This window comes from Periplaneta americana, chromosome 1, assembly GCF_040183065.1.
Source record: "Periplaneta americana isolate PAMFEO1 chromosome 1, P.americana_PAMFEO1_priV1, whole genome shotgun sequence".
Classification (NCBI taxonomy): Eukaryota; Metazoa; Arthropoda; class Insecta; order Blattodea; family Blattidae; genus Periplaneta; species Periplaneta americana.
Genome location: NC_091117.1, coordinates 9,236,574 through 9,262,813, shown reverse-complemented (window position 1 = coordinate 9,262,813; position 26,240 = coordinate 9,236,574). Strand labels below are relative to the sequence as shown.

At 34.1% G+C, this 26,240-nt stretch overlaps 1 protein-coding gene and 1 long non-coding RNA gene across 2 annotated transcripts in view; one reads left to right on the top strand and one right to left on the bottom strand.

The window, feature by feature from the left end:
- Positions 1 to 26,240, bottom strand: part of LOC138703598 (uncharacterized) — a 171,542-nt gene that overhangs the window by 5,185 nt on the left and 140,117 nt on the right. The gene's annotated exons all lie outside the window — the stretch shown is intronic.
- On the top strand, positions 1,447 to 26,200 carry LOC138703410 (23 kDa integral membrane protein-like). Its single transcript, XM_069831283.1, has 5 exons — positions 1,447 to 1,605; positions 10,233 to 10,421; positions 11,215 to 11,385; positions 13,556 to 13,756; positions 22,641 to 26,200. Exons 1-5 carry the CDS (start codon positions 1,546 to 1,548, stop codon positions 22,755 to 22,757), a joined length of 738 nt encoding a protein of 245 aa, XP_069687384.1. The 5' UTR covers positions 1,447 to 1,545; the 3' UTR covers positions 22,758 to 26,200.

Here is a 26,240-nt window from a genome sequence, read left to right as displayed (position 1 = left end):
TCATGAACAACATTTACTGTTCTTATTTTAAATCCATCTTGTTGCCTCAGCTGATGGAATTGTCTTTCGAACACATTAATCTAATATGGACTGTGTGGAGATCGAGAGAAGAAAGCAGCGATACTGGATAAATCACCAAAAAATATGCGAGCCTTTGTATTTTGTTTAGTGGCTCTTTCCATTATGATATTCAACTGATGGGCACTTAATTTCACATTTCTCCTGAATTGTTAAGGTACTGAACTGAATAGACCGTAAATATTGTCCAGAATTAAACATTGTTGCACTTGTTATACTCACAACATTAAAGAAAATTTATTTAAAACTGCGCGCTACTGACAAACCGCTGCAAATTTTGCAGCGCCTGGAAACACTGGATTCAGGGCCAGGGGCAGCAGGGGGAGGGGTAAAACTAACGCGCAAAGCTTCCGAGACGAGACTGGCAGCTCCAGGGGAGGAAGTGGTTTCACCCTATAGTCCTTGTCTCTGGTTTCGCTCTGGCAGCACCAGGGGAGGAAGTGACTTCACTAACGATTGCGTGCATGTCAATGAGAGCGAAATTTTATAAAAAAAAAATTCGAGCCGCTAAATAGAGACTGTATAAAAATGTATTTCACAACATAAAAACGAGACAAGAGCCACAAATGTCTGGGGTGCTGCAGCTCCGCAGCCCCCCTTCGAAAGCCGCCCCTGATTTGAGGGAAGTGAGATATGATGGTAGAGACTGAATTAATCTTGCTCAGGATAGAGACTGATGGCGGGCTTATGTGAGGGCGGCAATGAACCTGCGGGTTCCTTAAAAGCCATTCGTAAGTAACTAAAAATCACTATACAGTCACTGCTTGCCCGATAGGCCTACTTACCAAATTTTCGTTACCATAAATGCAAAAAACGTCAACATTTGAAAATTCATCTTTGTTACAGCATCAGAAGACTTTCTTTTTATATTCTGTATGACGACAAATATCTAATTTGAGTTTTGTAGACCGTAGAAACCAAGAAATTTCTGACAATGCACAATACTTAACTCTGTAATTTTTGCGTTTATAATGGCTTGTAGTCGTACAATTTCTATACAGAGACATATTACTATTAATACATTAAAAGAGAATGGAACAGTTGTATAAAATTGATGTTACGCATACAATACGTTGTTGACATACTATGACAGACACTCGTTCACTGATGATGAAAGAACGTTGCCAGTAATTTTATTATCGTTCTGAGAGATAACAAAACATTTTATTTCGTGTTATAAGGTGACTAAACGCATAATAAACCATTTTATTTGTAGCTCTCTTTGCAATTTATTGTTGCCACACAAACAATTGAAGAACGGAAAACAACTGACGGTAAAAAAAAAACTGAAAATCTGTAGTAGTAGTAGTATCCAGGAAGCAGTTTTTTTAACACGTCACGCATTCGCTCCGAAGAAAACTCCAGGCAAACGTAACGATACCTGAGTGATGAGTCACCTTGTAGTCTTGAAGCGTTTATCATCATGTACTACTTCTTGTCACTTCGGCGGGAAGTCAGTGGAATAAAATGGCGCATTCCGCACGTTGTTTGAAGTTCGTTGTCCTTGCGTTCAGTGTATTATTTGCGGTAAGTAGTCTTGAAACTTATGTTATGTGAATTTATTTGACGCTGCATTCGTCCAAGTTTGTGAGTGAACGATACCTTAGAATTTTAGTGCTCTTTTTATGACTACGTGCCATTGTGACATCACGCCCCTCAGTCGACATAGACCATTCGTGTAACGTGTTGTGAAGTCGCTGTACAACGTAACTCAAAACCTTTTCCAAGACATATCACCAGGCAACAGTGCTCGATAATTCTTCTATACCGGTACAGTGAGTGTAAAAAGTATTCCAACATAATCTTTTTTATGAAATGGTTTATATAACTAATGTGCTCGTATAACAAAAACATTACTTAACAAAATATGCGTAAAACAGTGTTCCGACCACTATAGGAACTTGTTAAATACCTTGAATTTATAGTACTGATTAGTAGAAATTGATGTGATCACTGGGAGAGCTGTAAGTTCACCCAACTCGCCCTAAATACGTACATTACTTATATACGAAAATCGTCGTGCGTGAATTAATAATTCGGCCATATTTCCTTAATGTGACAGTGAGTTTCAGTGTCGCCAACATAGTAATAATACTACACACCAAATCAAACCTAACCTAACCTTTCACATAATACTACACAAGTAATCAAACCTAGCCTAATCTTTCAAATAATACACACCTAATCTAACCTGTCACATAATACTACACACCTGTAGTAAAATTGCTCACGTTTAGGGCCGAATTCATAGTCAACACTTATCTAAGGAAACACTTAAGCAGTTGCTTATAATAATTTCCAATTCATAAATCCCACTGAAGTGAACACTTATTCAAATAAGGTAGCTTGTCAGCTTACTCAAGGGTTTCCTTATATGCATTGTAATCAGCTGATTCGGTATACAATAGATGATGATTATGTTTCAATGTAATTTATTGAGTTCTGTAATTAAAATGAAAATGAGTTTCGGCAACCAAAAGATATATCAGAGATATGGAAAACCCTTTAGAGATGTATAATGATCAACAATTTAAGAGGAGATACCGTTTCGACAAGAACACCGTTGTGGATATTCTGGTGTCTCTCATTTCAATTCACAATATAACCATGAGGCTTACCGATTTCGCCACTGCTGAAAGTACTGGTTGCTTTGAGATTTTATGATACAGCGGCATTTCAAGTAGATTTAAGTGGCATTTTTTTTCGAAAACTATTCACGTCCCAACAAAGTGTTATTTGCATTTTTGTTTGTATTCTACCCAAGGAATAAGCTGTTAAAATTTGCGTAATAATATCAGTCTAGGGAGCGGATTTTTATGTGCTAAAAAATTTAAATATATTTATTTTTATGTGCTAAAAAGTACGAAAATATTTGCTAAAAACAAAAAAATATTTGTTTTAAATATGACAAAAATACCTTACTTAGCTTGGAAAAAAAAATGTTACTAGGTACTCACCAACCACACTTGAGTGCTAGTAGTTGGCCGAGAATTGCAGTGAACAACAAAGGTCATCTCCAAATTCTCCATCACAAATGCATGCCGATTATCTCTGAACAACGACTTATATTGTGAAAACGATTTTTCCGCATCACAGGACGTCAGACGTGCATATTTAAAGAGAGGAATGTCGCAAACACAAACACCGTCAATTTCACCTACAGGCACACCCTCCAATACTTGAACAACTTTACACATTTTTTATATCCACTGTTTTTTCCAAACACATTCTGGAATTTGTCCCTTAGTACTTGTACTTCTGAACCTGGTAGCGAGTCTAGTTTAATTTCCACGGCACGCACCTCCCTGTTTCAGACAACAGGTTTTTGGATGTTTCGAGTTTTTTATGGTGTCACACAAAAAGCTTAGATTTGCTAATAGGAAAGCCAAATCGTTTTTTAAATAACCATCTTTCACTATATCTTGAAGGATATCGATTGACCAAGCCCGATAACAGGGAATCACAACAAGACACAGGTCTACAGACGTGGACAAATTATTAGCAAAATTGGAGATTTTTATTATATATTTTTACGAAATATGATTCTTCAATGTAGACTACAGTTCACATCTTTGCGTATTACCAAATTATTAGAAAAATTGAAGATTTGTATTGTATATTTTTACAAAATTTGACTCTTCAATTTAGACTACAATTGATATTTTTGCATATTTACAAATTATTAGCAAAAGGGAAGATTTTTTTTGTATATTTTTTACAAAATTCGACTCTTCAATTTGGACTACAGGTGACATTTTGGATATTTCCAAATTATTAGCAAAACTGAATATTTTTATTATATATTTTTACAACATTTGACTCTCCACTTTAAACTGCAGTTGACATTTTTGCATATTTACAAATTATTAGCAAAATTGAAGATTTTATTATATATCGTTTACAAAATTTGACTCTTCAATTTAGAATAGTCTATATTTTTGCATATTTATATCTACTGTAATTATAGAAATATGCAAAATTGTCAGCTGTAGTCTAAATTGAAAAGTCAAATTTTGTAAATGGATTTATCATAAAAATCGTCAATTTTGTTAATAATTTGTCCACGTCTGTACTTACTTCATGGACATGAGCGAGAGGCGAGAGATTGGTTTAAATTAAATAATATTCATACCCGAGCTCTTATCTGTTGTGTTTCACAAACAAAGCGTGGAATGAAATCATCTTCAGCAACAATAAACATTCCTAATTATGTGTTGCAAGATCTCTCCTCCTTGTCCATGTTAATTTATTCTCTAATAATAACACTGATATGCTGCCTAGCAGTTCTCAGAACTTGATGCGATACTATTACGAAAATGGATCACGGATACACCACACAGCGCTTAGAAACACGAAGCAACCAAGAATTCTTAAAAAGATAACGTACTTCTGAGTGATATAATTGATTTAGTTTTAAAATATTTAAAAGTTCTTGTAAAATATTATTTAAGTAAAAAAACTCAAGATTTATGTGTTTATAATAGATTTCCTGAAAATATGTATTTACATAATTTTTTTGTGAAAATATGTGTTTTTATGTGAAATAAAATTCGGGTTTTAAACTTGAAACTTCATGTTCGGAATTTTTAACTTTGTTAATTGTGTTTTATCATACGCAAAAATAATATTTAATTACATAGGAATCCGCTCCTTAAATATCACTTCCACTTTGTTTAGAATAAAAATAACTGAAAAATAAATTAAAATGATTTACTTACTGGAATATTTCCGGAGTTTCCATTAAACTCAACTGCAATTTTATTCCATGTCAACTTCTTCTTTTGGAGAGAACAATAATTATATATATATTTTACTTTCGACGATATCTTCATATTTCATAACTAGTTATCTTAGCTCAATTCTTTCTTTTCTGTAAAATGCTTTCTCGACATCTTGTATAATTTTTAGCTCTATAATATTTACTTCTGTATTTGTGTATGACAATAATGCCGATTTAACAATTAGAAGGCGCTGGAAAACAATTGAATGTAGGAAAGCGCTCACGTCTAGCCATGTTGCCATATTTCTTTCGATGTCAAGGGAATGCTCAGGGCATATGAATGAGTAGTGTCTCTGCAATACGATCTGAAATAAGTGCTAAGGAAATGCTCATTACTTAAGTGTTTCCTCATTTTATAAGTGACGACTATGAATTCGACCCTTAAGGCTGGTTCACAATAAACCGGGAACGGAAACGACAACGAGAACGAGAACGGAAGTATTGTTAAAATGAATGTATTTAAATGTGAGCATTCACAATTAACGAGAAGCTTACCGGAACCCGGGAACGGGAACGTGAAAATTTATTGTGAATGCTCGCATTTTAATACATTTATTTTAACTATATTTCCGTTCTCGTTCTCGTTCTCGTTTCCGTTCCCGGTTTATTGTGAACCAGCCCTTAGTATCATTTCGTTTGCATGGTGTTTCCAACCCTGCTACTCGTGCCGTGGGCCATCTAGTGGAAGTGGATTGTATTTCATCGTAATGGCAGGAAGAAAATATGGCGACTTTCATGATAACTACATTTAAATGTAGTGATAATTCCATATACAGTATACAGTACAATAAGCGTTGTGGCTGTGATAAAAGTGTTTAAAATTGGTTTATAGCGCCACATTGGCAATGATAAAAGTGTGCAGTATTGTGAGACATAACACCTATACAGGGTGAATAATAAGTGTGGAATATTGCTAACAACGTCTTAAATTTTAACTTCACAAAATAAAGTTTTACACAAAAGCTGTTGGATATAAACCATAGAATGTGATACCAGTATTCGAAAAAAGTTAGTTGTTAAGGAATATAGGGTGTGACAGTAAACTTTATTTTTTTATGCTCGACCATGCCGAAATGTAGTAATTATACACCTGGTAGCAGCCCTTTAATGGACCTCATTAAAATACACCTATTCATTAAAGTTCATGTTTTCCACCAATCAGAAAGAAATGTGAAAGTGCAAGTATCGATTATTCTCGCATATGCAATCGAAAGACAACTAGCAAAACGTCACGGAGGCTGGAAATCCAATACTGTCGCAGAAGGTTATGTTCTGTTACTGTAATAATTAGCGTTAATTGTAAATAATATTCAAATAAATTCAATTTGTCATCTCGTTTTTCAATGTCTAAGTCAATTTCCAGGTTATATCAAGATTAATGTTCATTTTACTCTCTACATTATATCAAGGTCAATGACATTTGTTCCTCGGAATAAATCAATACTTTCGCGTCTGCGCACATCTCACAATTTACGAGATATTGCACAAGGTCAGTTGTGGTCCCCAGTCAGATAAGAATAATATGAATTTTTTTTTTTTTTTTAATTTCGTTGGGTTCTTTTACGACGCTGTATCAACATATAGGTTATTTAGCGTCTGAATGAAATGAAGGTGATAATGCCGGTGAAATGAGTCCGGGGTCCAACACCGAAAGTTACCCAGCATTTGCTCATATTGGGTTGAGGGAAAACCCCGGAAAAAACCTCAACCAGGTAACTTGCCCCGACCGGGATTCGAACCCGGGCCACCTGGTTTAGCGGCCAGACGCGTTGACCGTTACTCCACAGGTGTGGACAGAATAATATGAATACTTATGAATAATTTCAAGTTAGAAATATGGTCGAGCATAAAAAGTCGTATGAAACTTGCTTATAATGGTAATTAAGGCGCTCGTAGGAAAATTATGAAACTGGCTTACGCTCGTTTCATAAACATACTCACGTCTTCATTACTACCATTATAGGCTCGTTGCATAATGTACTATTAATGTCACCCTGAATTAAAATTTGCATATTCCGAATTTCCATTAAATTTTATGTATGAATGTGTAGAAATTTTACCCGTTCACCCGATTTATATCTTTTAAATACTTATTAAACTTGTTTCTTGGATTTCAAACTTGGGAGACAAATAAGTAGTATGTAAAATCATGTTGAGTAGGCCATACAACTAAACAAAACACTGTGACCAACAAAATTTTACCACAGGTACTCAAAATGAGAACCATTCACAGCCAATGTCCGAATCTATTACGAAAACGATCTACCGTAGATATGAGATGGAGCAGATCAGTCATGTAACTGTGAAAGACGGACTGTTTTCGTGATAGACTGGGGCATTGTTTGGTTGTGAATGGTTCTCATTTTCAGCATAATATGTTGTAAGTCTTGGTTAGTGATAGTGTTTTGTTTAGTTTTATGGCCAACTCAACATGATTTTACATACTTGTCTCAAGTTTCAAGTCCACGAAGCAAGTTTAATAACTGGTTAAAAGACATGATTTTAAATTTCTACATATTCATACGTATAATTTAATGGAGATTCAGAAAAAAAAATCTATATATATATATATATATATATATATATATATATATATATATATAAAATTTGAACTGGTAATGGAAATTACGGGAAAACGACTGAACGGATTTTAATGAGTGACCCCTCATTTTCATGCCTGGCATCCAAAGTTTTTCGGAAAAGTAGTAGTTTTCAGTGAAATATCAATTTTCCTACATAATTTTCCTATTTTCCAAAATCCATCTGTTGTCAGTTTTGAGAATTATTTTATTCAATCACGGCCGACTTGATTGAATTTCAGAACAAAACACACACTGCAATAAACAATAGGCTATTACACGAAGGCCATGACCTGCAGGATTGCCGACATATTTAAAGCTCAATTCAATTTGTTATTAAAAACTGATTCTGCAGTGTATAATTTTCTGAGTACAGCTGTGTATTGGATATTCAAATCTACGAAACTTGAGGTGGTTTGATGACATTATTACCATTAGAAATTAAAATAGTATTATAGTTAATATCATGATGCGTCTATTTTTTCATTAATTGTACATAATATTGATGCTATATTGATGACATGAAAGTGAAACGTTTTGTGGTTATGTAAGTAAATGTAGAGAATATCTTAATTTAGATCTTCATTTCTATTACTGAGTGGCTGCTATATATAACTACAAAACTTAAATAAGATAATAATATTGTTATTAAAAATCAAGTATGTTTGTACTTATTAACCCAGTGGGGTTGGGTCATTTTCATATACTTAATGGCGGTGTAGTGTAGATATTGATATGTGTCATTGTCTTCAGTATTGGCTCGACAGAGCGCAAAAATTACAGTTCCTAAGGAAAGATCAAAAAGTATTACTTACTGATAAAATAAGAGGCCTAGAAAATTTTGTAGTCTCCAGATAATTTCAGCAGGATCTCTTAGTAGGATAAAATGATTTTACGCTCTACATTTCAAGTTCTACATGCAGCAGCTATACGAAAATGCTATTGTTCGAAAACTTAGCAAACCTGACATTTTTTTAACTTTTGCCTACAATCCACAATGACCTGAAATAGCTACTGCTATCGTCCTGACATTGATACTTGCGTTTTCGCGTTGAAACTCAAAAACTGAAGTTGGATAGGTTCAAGAAAAAGTATGTGGCCTAAAAAAATCCATTCAGAGGGAGTATGTTTCATTATTATGGAAGCAAATAACTATCAAAAAGACAAGTATTCTTCATTGAAAATAAATCTGAAACATTTTTATTTGAACGTCTAACGAACTTAGTTTGCAGCAGTATTTGCTGCACAAGCCCTAGTAATATATAATTTGAACTGGTAATGGAAATTACGGGAAAACAAACTGCTGCACCGATTTTAATAAATGACCCCTCATTTTGAAGCTTGGAACCCAAAGTTTTTCAGAAAAATAGTAGTTTTCAGTGAAATGTCAATTTTCCTACATAATTTTCCTATTTTCCAAAATTCATCTGTCGTCAGTTTTGAGAACTAATGGCTTTTCAGAATAAAACAAAACACACACACTACAATAAACAATATTACACGAAGGCCATGACCTGCAGGATTGCTGACATATTTAGAGCTCAGATTCTCTGACACCATAATTCCAATAGCTATGTCGGTCTTCATTTGTGTAATTTTTTTAGAACATCTCAAGACTTATTAAAGATAATTTACAGGTCTGATTCTCTGGTTCGTAATTTTCTGAATGCACAGCTCTGTGTATTGGATTTTAGAAACTACAAAACTTAAGGAGGTTTGATGACATTATTACATTAAAATTTGAATATTATCACAGTTTATGGCATGATGTATTTGTCACTAATGATATACATTAATGCTGTTGATATGTCGATGATATGAAAGTGAATCCCTTTGGGGTTATATAAGTAGGCGTAGAGAAGGTATTAAATTAGTTCTTAATATCTATAATTTAGAGTAACGGCTATAGTACATATAGAATTAGTGAAAACTACAAAACTTACGTAACATAACAATATTGCTATTAAAAATTAAATATTTTTACAGTTATTACTGAAGTGGTGTGGATCTTTCTGATATATTTAGTGGCTGGGAGGTGTAGATACTTATATGTGTGATTCTCTAATTTTTCTAGGTTGTAGTGCAGTAATATGGAAGAGGCATTAGTAAATTGAGTCATGCTTTCTATTTTAGCTGCTTCTTATCAAAATTAATTTCATGTTCCTTTGGTTTAATCGATTAAATCTGAGATCGCTGCCAAGCATATCATTTTGTTGTAGGGTGAACGCAAAGAACTGAAGACAGACGTGTTCAAGAAAAAGTATTTAGCATAAAGAACATTAAAGAGGAAGCTTTTTAAAAGAGATATTTTTGACAGGATTATTGAGTTATTATATTGCTTTAAATGTTACATCTTCATCATTATGGAAGCAAATACATTTCAAAATGTCTGGTAATCTTTCTGGAAAATAAATATGAAAAATTTTATTTGAACTTATAATTAACTAAGTTTTCAGCATTTGTTGCACAAGCCACTAGTTTAAATTTTAATATAGAGTGCCGTTAAAAAAAAAAAACAAAGTTTACTGTCACACCCTGTATACCTGAATAACTGTTTTTGGAACACTGGTATCATATTGTATGGTTTATCTTCAACAGCTTTTGTATAAAAGCTTTATTTGTAAAACTAAAATTTAAGAAGTTATTAGCAATACCTATTCCATATTTATTGTTCACTTTGTATATAAAACTGACAGTAGTTAACAATATGAGTATAAGAGCTTTAAGCTTAGTTCTATGTATGCATTATTGTATATTCCAACTGTCACGCATCCTAGGGTATGATTAATCCACAGGTGTCAAGCCTGGCTGTGACGGCGGTCGGTATTGCCAACCTCGTACACTTTTACATTTACGGGGACTTCGTGCCTGGTAGCGTGTCGTCCCCCTTGTTGCTGCTGTCCATATCCGGATTATTCGCGGCCCTGGGATCGGCACTGGGATGGAGCGGCGCCATGACGAGCAACACCTGCCGCCTGCATCTGGTGGGTGAACAATGACAACTAGCATCTGCCAGCTGGCAAGTGACAAGCCTCGGCGGTACCGAGTTACTGGTAGTCTGACTTAAAAGAAAACGATGTAACACCACCTGAATACTTTGAATCCTACACTCCGGCGTAATTTGTCTGGTAAAAAAGAGGAAATTTATTCGCAATTGACTCGTAGATACTGAATATGAACAAAATCCGTCGAATAGTTGAGTAGAAATCGCTGTACACAGACAGACTAGTACTAAAATTATTATATTTCATGTACATCATTCCCTGATAAACTGACTCGTAGATACTGAATATGAACAAAATCCATCCAATAGTTTAGTAGAAATCGCTGTACACAGACAGACTAGTACTAAAATTATTATATTTCATGTACATCATTCCCTGATAAATTGACTCGTAGATACTGAATATGAACAAAATCCGTCCAATAGTTTAGTAGAAATCGCTGTACACAGACAGACTAGTACTAAAATTATTATATTTCATGTACATCATTCCCTGATAAATTGACTCGTAGATACTGAATATGAACAAAATCCGTCCAATAGTTTAGTAGAAATCGCTGTACACAGACAGACTAGTACTAAAATTATTATATTTCATGTACATCATTCCCTGATAAATTGACTCGTAGATACTGAATATGAACAAAATCCGTCCAATAGTTTAGTAGAAATCGCTGTACACAGACAGACTAGTACTAAAATTATTATATTTCATGTACATCATTCCCTGATAATTTGACTCGTTTTAGCATAAGCTTTGTTCGTGTCTACAGTTCTCGCTGTTCCTGGTGACGATCGTTGTGACTGAATTCAGTAGCGGTGTTTGGGCCCTTACATCCCGCGCAGCCTTCGAGGATGAAATGATCGTTGCCATGGAAACGTCCTTTTCGACATATTTGGAGAAGGAATCAGTTCGCAACAAATGGAAATCTTTGCAACGTGAGGTAATTCATTATAGTCACCTTTTCATAATAATTTTCTTGATCCATGATCATCATCATAATCGTGGTCACCACTTCGCCTTTCCTCGATTCAAATCACTCAAAGGTTAACGTAGCGCTATACAAGTATAGTGAGGATCAGGTAAGAACAGTTCCTAAACAGCAAATATTGCCGTCTTGCCAGTGTTGCCAACTGATACCAGATATCACACGATCCTACGTACTGAATGACTTATTTACGTACCGTACTTTACCTTAATGTTTTTTATTTTTATTTTATTGGGTTATTTTACGACGCTGTATCAACATCAAGGTTATTTAGCATCTGAATGAAATGAAGGTGATAATGCCGGTGAAGTGAGTCCGGGGTCCAGCACCGAAAGTTACCCAGCATTTGCTCGTATTGGGTTGAGGGAAAACCCCGGAAAAAACCTCAACCAGGTAACTTGCCCCGACCGGGATTCGAACCCGGGCCACCTGGTTTCGCGCCCAGACGCGCTGACCGTTACTTAATGTTGAAAGGTTATTCTAAATAATTCAATAATTTGTAACATATTTCCGTAGGCAAACTATACAAGAAAGGGATCAACATGTGAAATATTTTGTCAGGCAATATGAAATTCATTGATTTGACTAAACAATTGAATTACGAGACTTAACCTAAAAATGTATTTTGTTTGACCACATAAAATTGTTAGTACTAACTCAGAAAACTTACCTGACTATAGTCTTGAATTATAACCACAACGTAACACGTAAAATAACTATTATGTATTAATATTAATTAATTATTTTATTAGTATGTTCAAATTTCACTAGCTTCAAGTAACCGGCTCAGAAATCTAGTACAATTTTAATTTCATGGAACTCCAGTACTGACAACATTTGTCTCATCTGCCAACATAACAGTTACAAAATCACTACCATTAGTAGTATTTATTATTATCGAAATTCTAAACGAAGTTGGTAAAAGAAAATTCAACCTGCAAACTAGAAAATCACCAAAATCCACTAGCATATGTAGTAATGGGGGAAAAAATGGTTAGATTTCACCCTTGGGGTATTAAATAAGCTGACCCGGACTATGAGCGTATTCCGAATCTCACCGGTGAGCAATCCGATGGCATCACGGTGTTCCGAATTCCACCGATGACGTCATTGATGCTCCACCGGTGCCATCAGTTTGCAGAGGTGGTGGCAGTCTCCATCAGCCGCCATCAGTGAATCTGATTGGTTCTTGTATAGGGCGGGAATTAACAGACGAATAACATCGTCAGCGTATTCCGAATCTCACCGGTCCGGTGGCATCAATGACGTCACGTTGCAGCGAAATAAGGAACAAAACTGCTGGAAGGACCGATGGCTGTCATGGCGACTGTACAAGTTGTTGTCTGTGCTACGCTAGCAAAATTTTACGAAATTTCCGTACTGCCATCTCGTTCAAAGAAAAGATAGCATAAACAATTTATTTTTTGAACCGGTAGTAATAACTGGTCCGTTGACATGTTCGCTCATAAGCCAGTAACATATTGTTTTTACGTTGTGCTCATTACAAACAATACAGCAGAACTAAAGCAGAATACATCGCCATGACACAACAGTGCACGATGTTATTCGTCTGCTAATTCCCGCCCTATACAAGAACCAATCAGATTCACTGATGGCGGCTGATGGAGACTGCCACCACCTCTGCAAGCTGATGGCACCGGTGCGACACCGGTGGAGCATCAATGACGTCATCGGTGGAATTCGGAACACCGTGATGCCATCGGATTGCTCACCGGTGAGATTCGGAATACGCATCGTGCACTGTTGTGTCATGGCGGTGTGTTCTGCTGTATTGTTTGTAATGAGCACAACGTAAAAACAATATGTTAATGGCTTATGAGCGAACATGTCAACGGACCAGTTATTACTACCGGTTCAAGAAATAAATTGTTTATGCTCTCTTTTCTTTGAACGAGATGGCATTACGAAAATTTCGCACAATTTTGCTAGCGTAGCACAGAAAACAACTTGTACAGTCGCCATGACAGCCATCGATCCTTCCAGCAGTTTTGTTCCTTATTTCGCTGCAACGTGACGTCATTGATGCCACCGGACCGGCGAGATTCGGAATACGCTGTATACTGCAGTTCCAGGTGGACGTTACTAACACTGAATTACCTTCCAGATGGAATGTTGCGGCGTGGACGGCCCCAACAACTACAACCAGCACAATAGGCTGGACTTGTCGTGTTGCGTGTCGGAGACATCACTGCACGGGAACTGCCAGATGATACGGCAGAGGGGCTGCGCCTTTTCGCTCTCAGAGGACATTCGGCAGAGGCTGTTGTGGGTCAGCCTGGTCGCCATCGGGGTGGCCATCCTACAAGTAAGCCCCACACAGTGAAGTCTATTCAACTTTCTCTAATGCAGTTATCAGAGGTCTGCATCGGACGTTTTTACTCGAGCGCCAAGTAGTTCATAGCATAATCCGATAGGTAGCGCACATGCATGATGGGTAAAATTGTCACGAGCGATAAATCCTCGAACAGTATAAGTCGAGCGTTAGACATTCGTTCTTGTTACAGTGATGAACTGTGTAGTAACATCATAGATGTTTATCATTTCAAAACTTTGCAGTGTTTAACTAACCTCTCCATAGTACAACTACAAAACTTGCTTTAAAATGAAATAAAATGTTGTAGGTAAATGTCCTCCACCCCACACAGGAGTGATTTTGTTTTTGCCACATCTGATAGATGTTATTGGATGTAAATGTAATTATTATAAACGGACAACACAATCACGACAATGCAAGAACTGTATCAAGTTTTCTAATAATAATAATAATAATAATAATAATAATAATAATAATAATAATAATAATAATAATCTCTAATAATTAGTGTATCAATCTTTGCATCTGTAACAGTTGTGCAGCATGGTTATTCGTTTTATTATATTTTCTGTGACGTTATCTCTGTACTAATATTGTTATTAATCTACTGCTATATCAATAATATTTTGTAAAACGTTTCTGCATTGTCGCAGTATATAGGCGGAACACTATGTATGGACCTCTCATATTATATATATGTGGTAAATCAAATATTGAATAATTATTAATGAGCAATAATAACTGTATATCGAAGTTTTTCATACTATTTTATTTATAACTCCATGTTCCTGTTTTGGTACGTTCCATTAAACGTTTGTCATAAACGCAGAAAATAAAGCCTTATTTTTACCGTGTGAGCAAAACATGTCGCCTTCCATACAAGATAAGACATGTCGGTGAGATGACCTTGTACTGTGCTTCTATTTATTACGAGCGTATCACGACCGATCTTATCTCACTCGAGGGTGCGACACTCGACCGAGTTCTCCATCGTTCTGGAGGGTCTTTCAATGTTGCTTCCATCTTTTGGTATACCTTCCCTCCCTCCACTACTGACAGTTGTCCTTCTCCTTCATTTGTTCGATTCCCACGGTGCGTGTTTCTTTGATATTAGATAGCATGCAGGATGTCTGATTGCTAGAAATCCTGCCCATTGCTTTGGTAACTAGCTTGCTGGATTTCCAGGTCAAGTTTCTCGCTATTTTTCGCGTTTGTTTACATGCTAGGTCAGTGGTTACCAAGTTAGCTCTTTCCCAACTAAATCTTTTTTTTTCCTCACCACATAAGAAAAATGAACATTTCGTTTCTGTATATTTAGTATTTCGTATCAGCCACGATAATATCTATGTTGAAAAATCACAAATTTTCAAGGAATAATAATAATTTTCTAAAATCTGTAATACTATGAATGGTGTCATCCCTAAATTTTCGTGGGGAATAATTTTACATTTCGTTCTGCAAAGGAATTTTACAATGTTAATTTTCTAAAATCTGTAATAGTACGAATGATATCATCCCAGAATTTTCGTGGGGAATAATTTAGCATTTCGTTCTGCAAAGGAATTTTACAACGTTAATTTTGTAAAATCTATAATAGTACGAATGTTATCACCCCAGAATTTTCGTGGAAAATAATTTAACATTTCGTCCTGCGAAGGAATTTTACAATGTTAATTTTCTAAAATCTGTAATAGTTCGAATGATATCATCCCAGAATTTTCGTGGGGAATAATTTAACATTTCGTTCTGCAAAGGAGTTTTACAATGTTAATTTTCTAAAATCTATAATAGTACGAATGATATCATCCCAGAATTTTCGTGGGGAATAATTTAACATTTCGTTCTGCAAAGGAATTTTACACTGTTAATTTTCTAAAATCTGTAATAGTACGAATGATATCATCCCAGAATTTTCGTGGGGAATAATTTAGCATTTCGTTCTGCAAAGGAATTTTACAATGTTAATTTTCTAAAATCTGTAATAGTACGAATGATATCATCCCAAAATTGTCGTGGAAAATAATTTAACATTTCGTTCTGCAAAGGAATTTTACAACGTTAATTTTCTAAAATCTGTAATAGTACGAATGATATCATCCCAGAATTTTCGTGGGGAATAATTTAACATTTCGTTCTGCAAAGGAGTTTTACAATGTTAATTTTCTAAAATCTATAATAGTACGAATGATATCATCCCAGAATTTTCGTGGGGAATAATTTAACATTTCGTTCTGCAAAGGAATTTTACACTGTTAATTTTCTAAAATCTGTAATAGTACGAATGATATCATCCCAAAATTGTCGTGGAAAATAATTTAACATTTCGTTCTGCAAAGGAATTTTACAATGTTAATTTTCTAAAATCTGTAATAGTACAATGTTAATTTTCTAAAATCTGTAATAGTACGAATGATATCATCCCAGAATTTTCGTGGAAAATAATTTAACATTTCGTTCTGCAAAGGAATTTTACAACGTTAATTTTGTAAAATCTATAATAGTACGAATGATATCATCCCAGAATTTTCGTGAGGAATAATTTAACATTTCGTTCTGCAAAGGAATTTTACAATGTTAATTTTCTAAAATCTGTAATAGTACGAATGATATCATCCCAGAATTTTCGTGAGGAATAATTTAACATTTCGTTCTGCAAAGGAATTTTACAATGTTAATTTTCTAAAATCTGTAATAGTACGAATGATATCATCCCAGAATTTTCGTGAGGAATAATTTAACATTTCGTTCTGCAAAGGAATTTTACAATGTTAATTTTCTAAAATCTATAATAGTACGAATGATATCATCCCAGAATTTTCGTGAGGAATAATTTAACATTTCGTTCTGCAAAGGAATTTTACAATGTTAATTTTCTAAAATCTGTAATAGTACGAATGATATCATCCCAGAATTTTCGTGGGGAATAATTTAGCATTTCGTTCTGCAAAGGAATTTTACAACGTTAATTTTGTAAAATCTATAATAGTACGAATGATATCATCCCAGAATTTTCGTGGAAAATAATTTAACATTTCGTTCTGCAAAGGAATTTTACAATGTTAATTTTCTAAAATCTATAATAGTACGAATGATATTATCCCAGAATTTTCGTGGAAAATAATTTAACATTTCGTTCTGCAAAGGAATTTTACAATGTTAATTTTCTAAAATCTGTAATAGTACGAATGATATCATCCCAGAATTTTCGTGAGGAATAATTTAACATTTCGTTCTGCAAAGGAATTTTACAATGTTAATTTTCTAAAATCTGTAATAGTACGAATGATATCATCCCAGAATTTTCGTGAGGAATAATTTAACATTTCGTTCTGCAAAGGAATTTTACAATGTTAATTTTCTAAAATCTGTAATAGTACGAATGATATCATCCCAGAATTTTCGTGGGGAATAATTTAGCATTTCGTTCTGCAAAGGAATTTTACAACGTTAATTTTGTAAAATCTATAATAGTACGAATGATATCATCCCAGAATTTTCGTGGAAAATAATTTAACATTTCGTTCTGCAAAGGAATTTTACAACGTTAATTTTGTAAAATCTATAATAGTACGAATGATATCATCCCAGAATTTTCGTGGAAAATAATTTAACATTTCGTTCTGCAAAGGAATTTTACAATGTTAATTTTCTAAAATCTATAATAGTACGAATGATATCATTCCAGAATTTTCGTGAGGAATAATTTAACATTTCGTTCTGCAAAGGAATTTTACAATGTTAATTTTCTAAAATCTGTAACAGTACGAATGATATCATTCCAGAATTTTCGTGAGGAATAATTTAACATTTCGTTCTGCAAAGGAATTTTACAATGTTAATTTTCTAAAATCTATAATAGTACGAATGATATCATTCCAGAATTTTCGTGAGGAATAATTTAACATTTCGTTCTGCAAAGGAATTTTACAATGTTAATTTTCTAAAATCTGTAATAGTACGAATGATATCATTCCAGAATTTTCGTGAGGAATAATTTAACATTTCGTTCTGCAAAGGAATTTTACAATGTTAATTTTCTAAAATCTATAATAGTACGAATGATATCATTCCAGAATTTTCGTGAGGAATAATTTAACATTTCGTTCTGCAAAGGAATTTTACAATGTTAATTTTCTAAAATCTATAATAGTACGAATGATATCATTCCAGAATTTTCGTGAGGAATAATTTAACATTTCGTTCTGCAAAGGAATTTTACAATGTTAATTTTCTAAAATCTGTAATAGTACGAATGATATCATTCCAGAATTTTCGTGAGGAATAATTTAACATTTCGTTCTGCAAAGGAATTTTACAATGTTAATTTTCTAAAATCTGTAATAGTACGAATGATATCATTCCAGAATTTTCGTGAGGAATAATTTAACATTTCGTTCTGCAAAGCAATTTTACAATGTTAATTTTCTAAAATCTGTAATAGTACGAATGATATCATTCCAGAATTTTCGTGAGGAATAATTTAACATTTCGTTCTGCAAAGGAATTTTACAATGTTAATTTTCTAAAATCTGTAATAGTACGAATGATATCATTCCAGAATTTTCGTGAGGAATAATTTAACATTTCGTTCTGCAAAGGAATTTTACAATGTTAATTTTCTAAAATCTGTAATAGTACGAATGATATCATTCCAGAATTTTCGTGAGGAATAATTTAACATTTCGTTCTGCAAAGGAATTTTACAATGTTAATTTTCTAAAATCTGTAATAGTACGAATGATATCATTCCAGAATTTTCGTGAGGAATAATTTAACATTTCGTTCTGCAAAGGAATTTTACAATGTTAATTTTCTAAAATCTATAATAGTACGAATGATATCATTCCAGAATTTTCGTGAGGAATAATTTAACATTTCGTTCTGCAAAGGAATTTTACAATGTTAATTTTCTAAAATCTGTAATAGTACGGATGATATCATTCCAGAATTTTCGTGAGGAATAATTTAACATTTCGTTCTGCAAAGGAATTTTACAATGTTACACTTGTTCAGATGAAATTTCTGTAGATTAAAAGGGCAAAACTAAAATTCTTTCTATCATTTATTACCATAATACATTGCTCTCTTAAATTGACTGAGCATATTGGGAATTAAATGAATGGCTTTCCTGAAACACGCTATGAAATGTTTATATACAAAACAATTTTTATCTCGAAAAGGAAGGAAAAACGAGCAAAGAAATATCTCAGAGAACAGCTCCTTGAAATACATGACATTACTTACGGTTCACAATATATTTAACTAGTGGCTTGCGCAGCAAATGCTGCAAACTAAGTTCATTAGACGTTCAAATAAACATTTTTCAGATTTATTTTCAATGAAGAATACCAGACATTCTGAAAGTTATTTGCTTCCATAATAATGAAAGATACTCTCTCTCGAGCCAATACTGAAGAGAACCACGCATATAAATATCTACACCACACCGCCATTAAATATATGAAAAAGACCCAACCCCACATGATTAATAACTATAAAAATATTTGATTTTTAATAATATTATCTTACGTAAGTTGTATAGCTTTCAGTAACATCTATATATATAATTTGAACTGGTAATGGAAATTACGGGAAAACGGCTGAACGGATTTTAATAAATGGCCCCTCATTTTGAAGCTTGGAACCTAAAGTTTTTCGGAAAAGTAGTAGTTTTCAGTGAAATGTCAATTTTCCTACATAATTTTCCTATTTTCCAAAATCCATCTGTTGTCAGTTTTGAGAACTAATTTTATTCAATAACGGCCGACTTGATTGAATTTCAGAACAAAACACACACTACAATAAACAATAGGCTATTACACGAAGGCCATGACCTGCAGATTGCCGACATATTTAGAGCTCAATTCAATTTGTTATTAAAAACTGATTCTGCAGTATATAATAATTTTCTGAGTACAACTGTGTATTGGATATTCAAATCTACGAAACTTGAGGTGGTTTGATGACATTATTACCATTAGAAATTAAATACTATTATAGTTAATATCATGATGCATCTATTTTTTTCATTAATTGTACATAATATTGATGCTATATTGATGACATGAAAGTGAAACGTTTTGAGGTTATGTAAGTAAATGTAGAGAATATCTTAATTTAGATCTTCATTTCTATAATTTACTGAGTGGCTGCTATATATAACTACAAAACTTAAGTAAGATAATAATATTGTTATTAAAAATCAAATATTTTTATACTTATTAACCCAGTGGGGTTGGGTCTTTTTCATATACTTAATGGTGGTGTAGTGTAGATATTGATATGTGTCATTGTCTTCAGTATTGGCTCGAGAGAGCGCAAAAATTACGGTTCCTAAGGAAAGATCAAAAGGTATTACTTACTGATAAAATAAGAGGCCTAGAAAATTTTGTAGTCTCAGATCATTTCAGTAAGATCTCTTAGTAGGATAAAATGATTTTACGCTCTACATTTCAAGTTCTACACGAAAATGCTATTGTTCGAAAGCTTAGCAAACCTGACATTTTTTTAACTTCTGCCTACAATCCACAATGACCTGAAATAGCTACTGCTATCGTCCTGACATTGATACTTGCGTTTTTGCGTTGAAACTAAAAAACTGAAGTTGGATAGGTTCAAGAAAAAGTATTTGGCCTAAAAAAATCCATTCAGAGGGAGCATGTTTCATTATTATGGAAGCAAATAACTATCAAAAAGACAAGTATTCTTCATTGAAAATAAATATGAAAAATTTTTATTTGAACGTCTAACGAACTTAGTTTGCCATTATTTGCTGCACAAGCCACTAGTATACTATATAGCCGCCACTCAGTAAAATATAGAAATCAAAATCTAATTTAAGTTATTCTCTACATCCACTTATATAACCCCAAAACGTTTCACTTTCATATCATCAATATAGCATTAATATGTATAATTAATGAAAAATAGTCACATCATGGCATTAACTACAATAATATTTCATTTCTAATGGTAATAATGTCATCAAACCACCTCAAGTTTTGTAGTTTTTAATATCCAATACACAGCTGTACCCAGAAAATTACACACCACAGAATCGAACCTGTAAATTATTTTTAGTAAGTTAAGTTTTTAATAACCAATTTAATTTGAGCTCTAAATATGTCAGCATTCTTGCATATCATGGCCTTCGTGTAATATTGTTTACTGTAGTGTGTGTTTTGTTTTATTCTGAAATGCAACACGGCCGACTTGATGCTCGCTTCGCTTCTCCTTTACAAAAAAGCGAAGGTAATATCAAGTCGGCCGTGAATGCAATTAGCTAGTTCTCAAAACTGACGACAGATGGATTTGGGAAAATAGGAAAATTATGTTTAAAATTGATATTTCACTGAAAACTACTATTTTTCCGAAAAACTTTGAATTCCAAGCTTCAAAATGAGGGGTCATTTATTAAAATCCGTCCAGCCGTTTTCCCGTAATTTCCATTACCAGTTCAAATTATATATATACTAGTGGCTTGTGCAGCAAATGCTGCTGCAAACTAAGTTCGTTAGACGTTCAAATAAACATTTTTCAGATTTATTTTCAATGAAGAATACTTGTCTTTTTGATAGTTATTTGCTTCCATAATAATGAAACATACTCCCTCTGAATGGATTTTTTAGGCCAAATACTTTTTCTTGAACCTATCCAACTTCAGTTTTTGAGTTTCAACGCGAAAACGCAAGTATCAATGTCAGGACGATAGCAGTAGCTATTTCAGGTCATTGTGGATTTTGGCAAAAGTTAAAAAAATGTCAGGTTTGCTAAGCTTTCGAACAATAGCATTTTCGTATAGCTGCTGCATGTAGAACTTGAAATGTAGAGCGTAAAATCATTTTATCCTACTAAGAGATCTTGCTGAAGTGATCGGGAGACTAAAAAATTTTCTAGTCCTCTTATTTTATCAGTAAGTAATACCTTTTGATCTTTCCTTAGGAACTGTAATTTTTGCGCTCTCTCTAGCAAATACTGAAGACAGTGACACATATCAATATCTACACTACACCGCCATTAAGTATATGAATAAGACCCAACCCCACTGGGTTAATAAGTATAAAAATATTTGATTTTTAATAACAATATTATTATCTTACTTAAGTTTTGTAGTTATATATAGCAGCCACTCAGTAAATTATAGAAATGAAGATCTAAATTAAGATATTCTCTACATTTACTTACATAACCACAAAAGTTTCACTTTCATGTCATCAATATAGCATCAATATTATGTACAATTAATGAAAAAAATAGATGCATCATGATATTAACTATAATAGTATTTAATTTCTAATGTTAATAATGTCATCAAACCATCTCAAGTTTCGTAGATTTGAATATCCAATACACAGTTGTACTCAGAAAATTATTATACACTGCAGAATCAGTTTTTAATAACAAATTGAATTGAGCTCTAAATATGTCGGCAATCTGCAGGTCATGGCCTTCGTGTAATAGCCTATTGTTTATTGTAGTGTGTGTTTTGTTCTGAAATTCAATCAAGTCGGCCGTGATTAAATGAAATTATTTTTCAAAACTGACAACAGATGGATTTTGGAAAATAGGAAAATTATGTAGAAAAATTGTCATTTCACTGAAAACTACTATTTTTCCGAAAAACTTTGGGTGGCAGGCATGAAAATGAGGGGTCACTCATTATAATCCGTTCATCCGTTTTCCCGTAATTTCCATTACCAGTTCAAATTATATATATATAGATATAGATGTTTATGTTAGAAATTGTGGAACATACTATTCCTTACTCATGAGTTGCCACTACAGAAGATACAGTCTATAACTAATACCAATATCACGGTTTGTTTGCTCTAACACTTATTGTATTTTGTACGAGCTGTTTTTTTTTCTGTTCTAGGCGTCCGGCGTGCTGTGTTCCTTCTGTCTGTCCAACTCACTCAAGAACGAGGCCAGGAAGAACAGACTCCGCAATAGGCATTCAACAGAGTTGAAGAGCTTAAAACCCTCTAATTAGCAAGTTATAGGCATACACGACAGTATTACAGAAGACTAGCGTATCCTGGTGATCTCATGTGAACTCGTTACAGCACCGTGGCACTGTATAAATTTAATGGCAGTCAGGAGTAAGTGTGAACAGTGATTCTTTCATTGGCGGATTCCCGAACAGAACCAGAGCTAGCGTGTGTTGCATCAGCTGGCTTGAAAATGTGCGAATACAAATGAATCTTCCAATATGGAAATTCCCCAAATCCTCAAATGTTTTCGATGTTCATTTTTTGCTGACCATCCGGCCCGGGTTCGTTTCCCGCGTAAAATTTCTACATAACAGAGTGGATCGGGGGAAGATGCCTGACTTTTTATTTGATTGAAAATTTAAGATATTGTTCATTTAGTATCTTTAATACAAAAAAAGGGAAAAATTGTTATAACCACAGCATACCTAAAAATAGAAGTATTTTATTTTTCTTTTATTTTAAAAAGTATTCATTTAATTATAAAGCCCATGCGCTATTTTGTTAACCACAATATATATAACATGCAGTAAATATTTAATGTTCCTAGCATCAAAATTGTAAGAGCCTTTACACTTCGAACCTGACGAAATGTGCTGAAAAAGAATGTGAGAAAACAGCTTGTAAAGTTTGCATGGAATTGAAGTTGCAGCCATTTATACAGGGTGCGGCATTTAACGTTTCCTATTTTCAAACCCCCGTAACTTATTTAGTTTACAAGTAAATTACAAGAAATTAATCAGTTTACAACCATTATAATCTTGGAATTACAGTACATCTTATGTTTGAAAATAATGTCTTTAAGATGTCCTCCATTGGCGTCAATGCATTGTTGCAATCTTCCCTGCACACCGGCCATTACTCGCCGCAATGTTTCAGGTGTAACATCAGCAATTTCTTCACGAATCGCGGTTTTAAGGTTCTCGATGTCATGAAGGATACGACCGTAGATCTTACTCTTAAGATACCCCCACAAAAAGAAGTCTGGTGCAGTGAGATCAGGGGAAGCAGAGGGCCACTGAATGTCACCTAATCTGGAGGTAAGTCGGCCAGGGAAAGCAGCACGAAGTGTGTTCATTGAAACACGTGCTGTATGGGATGTGGCTCCATCCTGTTGAAACCACAGGCGCTGAATGTTCAAGTTATGGCGTCTCAACTCAGGCAGGAAAAAAGTTGTCAACATTATGTTGCAACGCTCAGAGTTTACAGTCACCGCAGCACCATTATCGTCCTCGAAGAAGTAAGGACCAATGATACCCTGTGCTGCAACTGCACACCAGACTACGACCTTAGGACTGTGTAGTGGTCGTTCAAAGATTTCACGTGGATTTTGTGGAGCCCAATAACGAAAGTTCTGCTTGTTCACATAACCATTGAGACAGAAATTTGCTTCGTCACTCATTATCAGGCAGCTGTGAAAATCATTGTGAGTGTTAAACAATTGCAGCATTCTCTGACAACATTGGACGCGCAAGGCTTTGTTTACTACTGTTAATTTTTGTGCGACCTGGAGTTTATATGGATGGAAGAGCAAATCATTGTGTAATATTCTTCGCACACTTCTGTCCGACAAATTCATGATCCGGGAATGACGCCGCACGGGACGATACGGACTTCTCTGCAGAGCCGTTCTCACACGTTCGACGTTATCAGGAGTCCGCGCCGTTTTCTGGCGAACTCGAGCTTTGTTTTGAACCGATCCCGTTTCACGCCACTGACGCACCCACACACTGATTATTTTTCGTGATGGTGCAACTCCACGTTGATTATCACCAAAAATCCGCCTAAACTCGCGCTGGACAGCAACAATTGACTTGGTTGAAACAAACTGTTCAACACAGAAAATGCGCTGTTGCATCGGCCAACGTACCTTGGTTAACTAAAGGCTTTGCTACACCGAATCCCTGTGTTGGGATGTGGCTAACTAAATCCAAGGCTTTGCTACACCGAATTCCTGTGTTTGCAAACATGTTGTACCAACAATGTGAACAGAATCGCCAACTTAAAATGGGAAACGTTAAATGCCACACCCTGTATATTGCGTAATTTTTATGCTTTCGAGTGCCGCATAGCAGTGCAACTTGCTCTACATATACCGGTAAATAAGGGATTGCCGATTCATTTTTCACAAGAAAACGAAAATGGCCAAAATTTCACCCGTCTTCCCCTTTAAGGAGAAGATGGAAATTCTGGAATTTAGTGTAGATATATTAGCCTAATTGCGTCAATGAACGAAGTAACTTGACATTCCATATCATGTGAAATCAACTAAAACTATTTTTTGCAACTGCATGTGAAGTTAATATAAAATAATGATCTTTATGTTAGAACCCCTTACTAACTTAAGGAGGGACGGATGAGAAATAACATATCGAATTCACATTTTTGGACCTAGGACCTTGAAATTTGAAATATTAATTTAAAACAGGGTTTTGTTTACCGTCAATTTTTTTTCAGAATTTTATGAGTAATAAATAGTTTTTATTTTTCAAGTTTTTCATTAAAAAGAATTTATTAAAAAATTATGTACCTTTTTCTAAACATTTGCGAAACCAACAAACCTAAAACTTTGCACATGTGTTACCAATACCTAAAGTAACATTCCCCTGCAACAAAATATCTTACGTAGGCTTTATATTATTTAGAAAAAATATATTAAGTATGAAACACTTTTTTTCTAATTTTTTCTAAGTTTTGTTATGTATAAAACTCACAAATATTAACAAATCAAAATTTTGTTGTAGGAAATTGTAGATAATACAGTTTTAAGTTTGTGTGCAAAATTTCATATTTTTTACTCCTAATAGTTGCAGAGAAAAAGGTACATAAGCATTGAGAAATGTAAGTTATGGAAAAGATGTGTAAAGTAATAGTTCTGTTTACCTACTATCTGACCTCATGCACAGCACTCATGTGTTCCCCAAATCCATAAGGAAGTAATAAGCCACAGCCTTCCTAATACTGGTCTGATAGCTTGCCTGTCTAAATGCCAAGAAAATTTCTATAACACAGAAACTCCAAAATGGCCTGTGGCGTCGCGCTGTGGTATTTACATTTTAAAGACCACTTAGTTCCTTCAGACAAGCTAAATATTTCAGTATTTAATACGGAAAAGTATGTACTATTTATTAAAACAATAAAAAAGTTTCCATTTTTGTCACAATTTCGCGTCTGTTTACCTTAAGTGAGTTATGTTTGCGCATAGAAAAAAATAGCTGATGCATTGTTGTGTTCGTCGATTATTTCGCCATATAAAGAGTTCAGTAACACAAAATGGAAGAGACAAAGAAGTGTCGATCTACTGCAGATAAGCAATGGCACCCAGTACAGAAAAGTATGTTGAAGGTAACATGCTCACAGATGTTTTGTACTTTTATAATCAGTTCCTAATATTTGTATGTTATAGCAGCCATATTTATATGTTAAATAAATAATATCTTATTAATTAACTAATTTTATACATAATAAAGTATTCAGGAAACTAA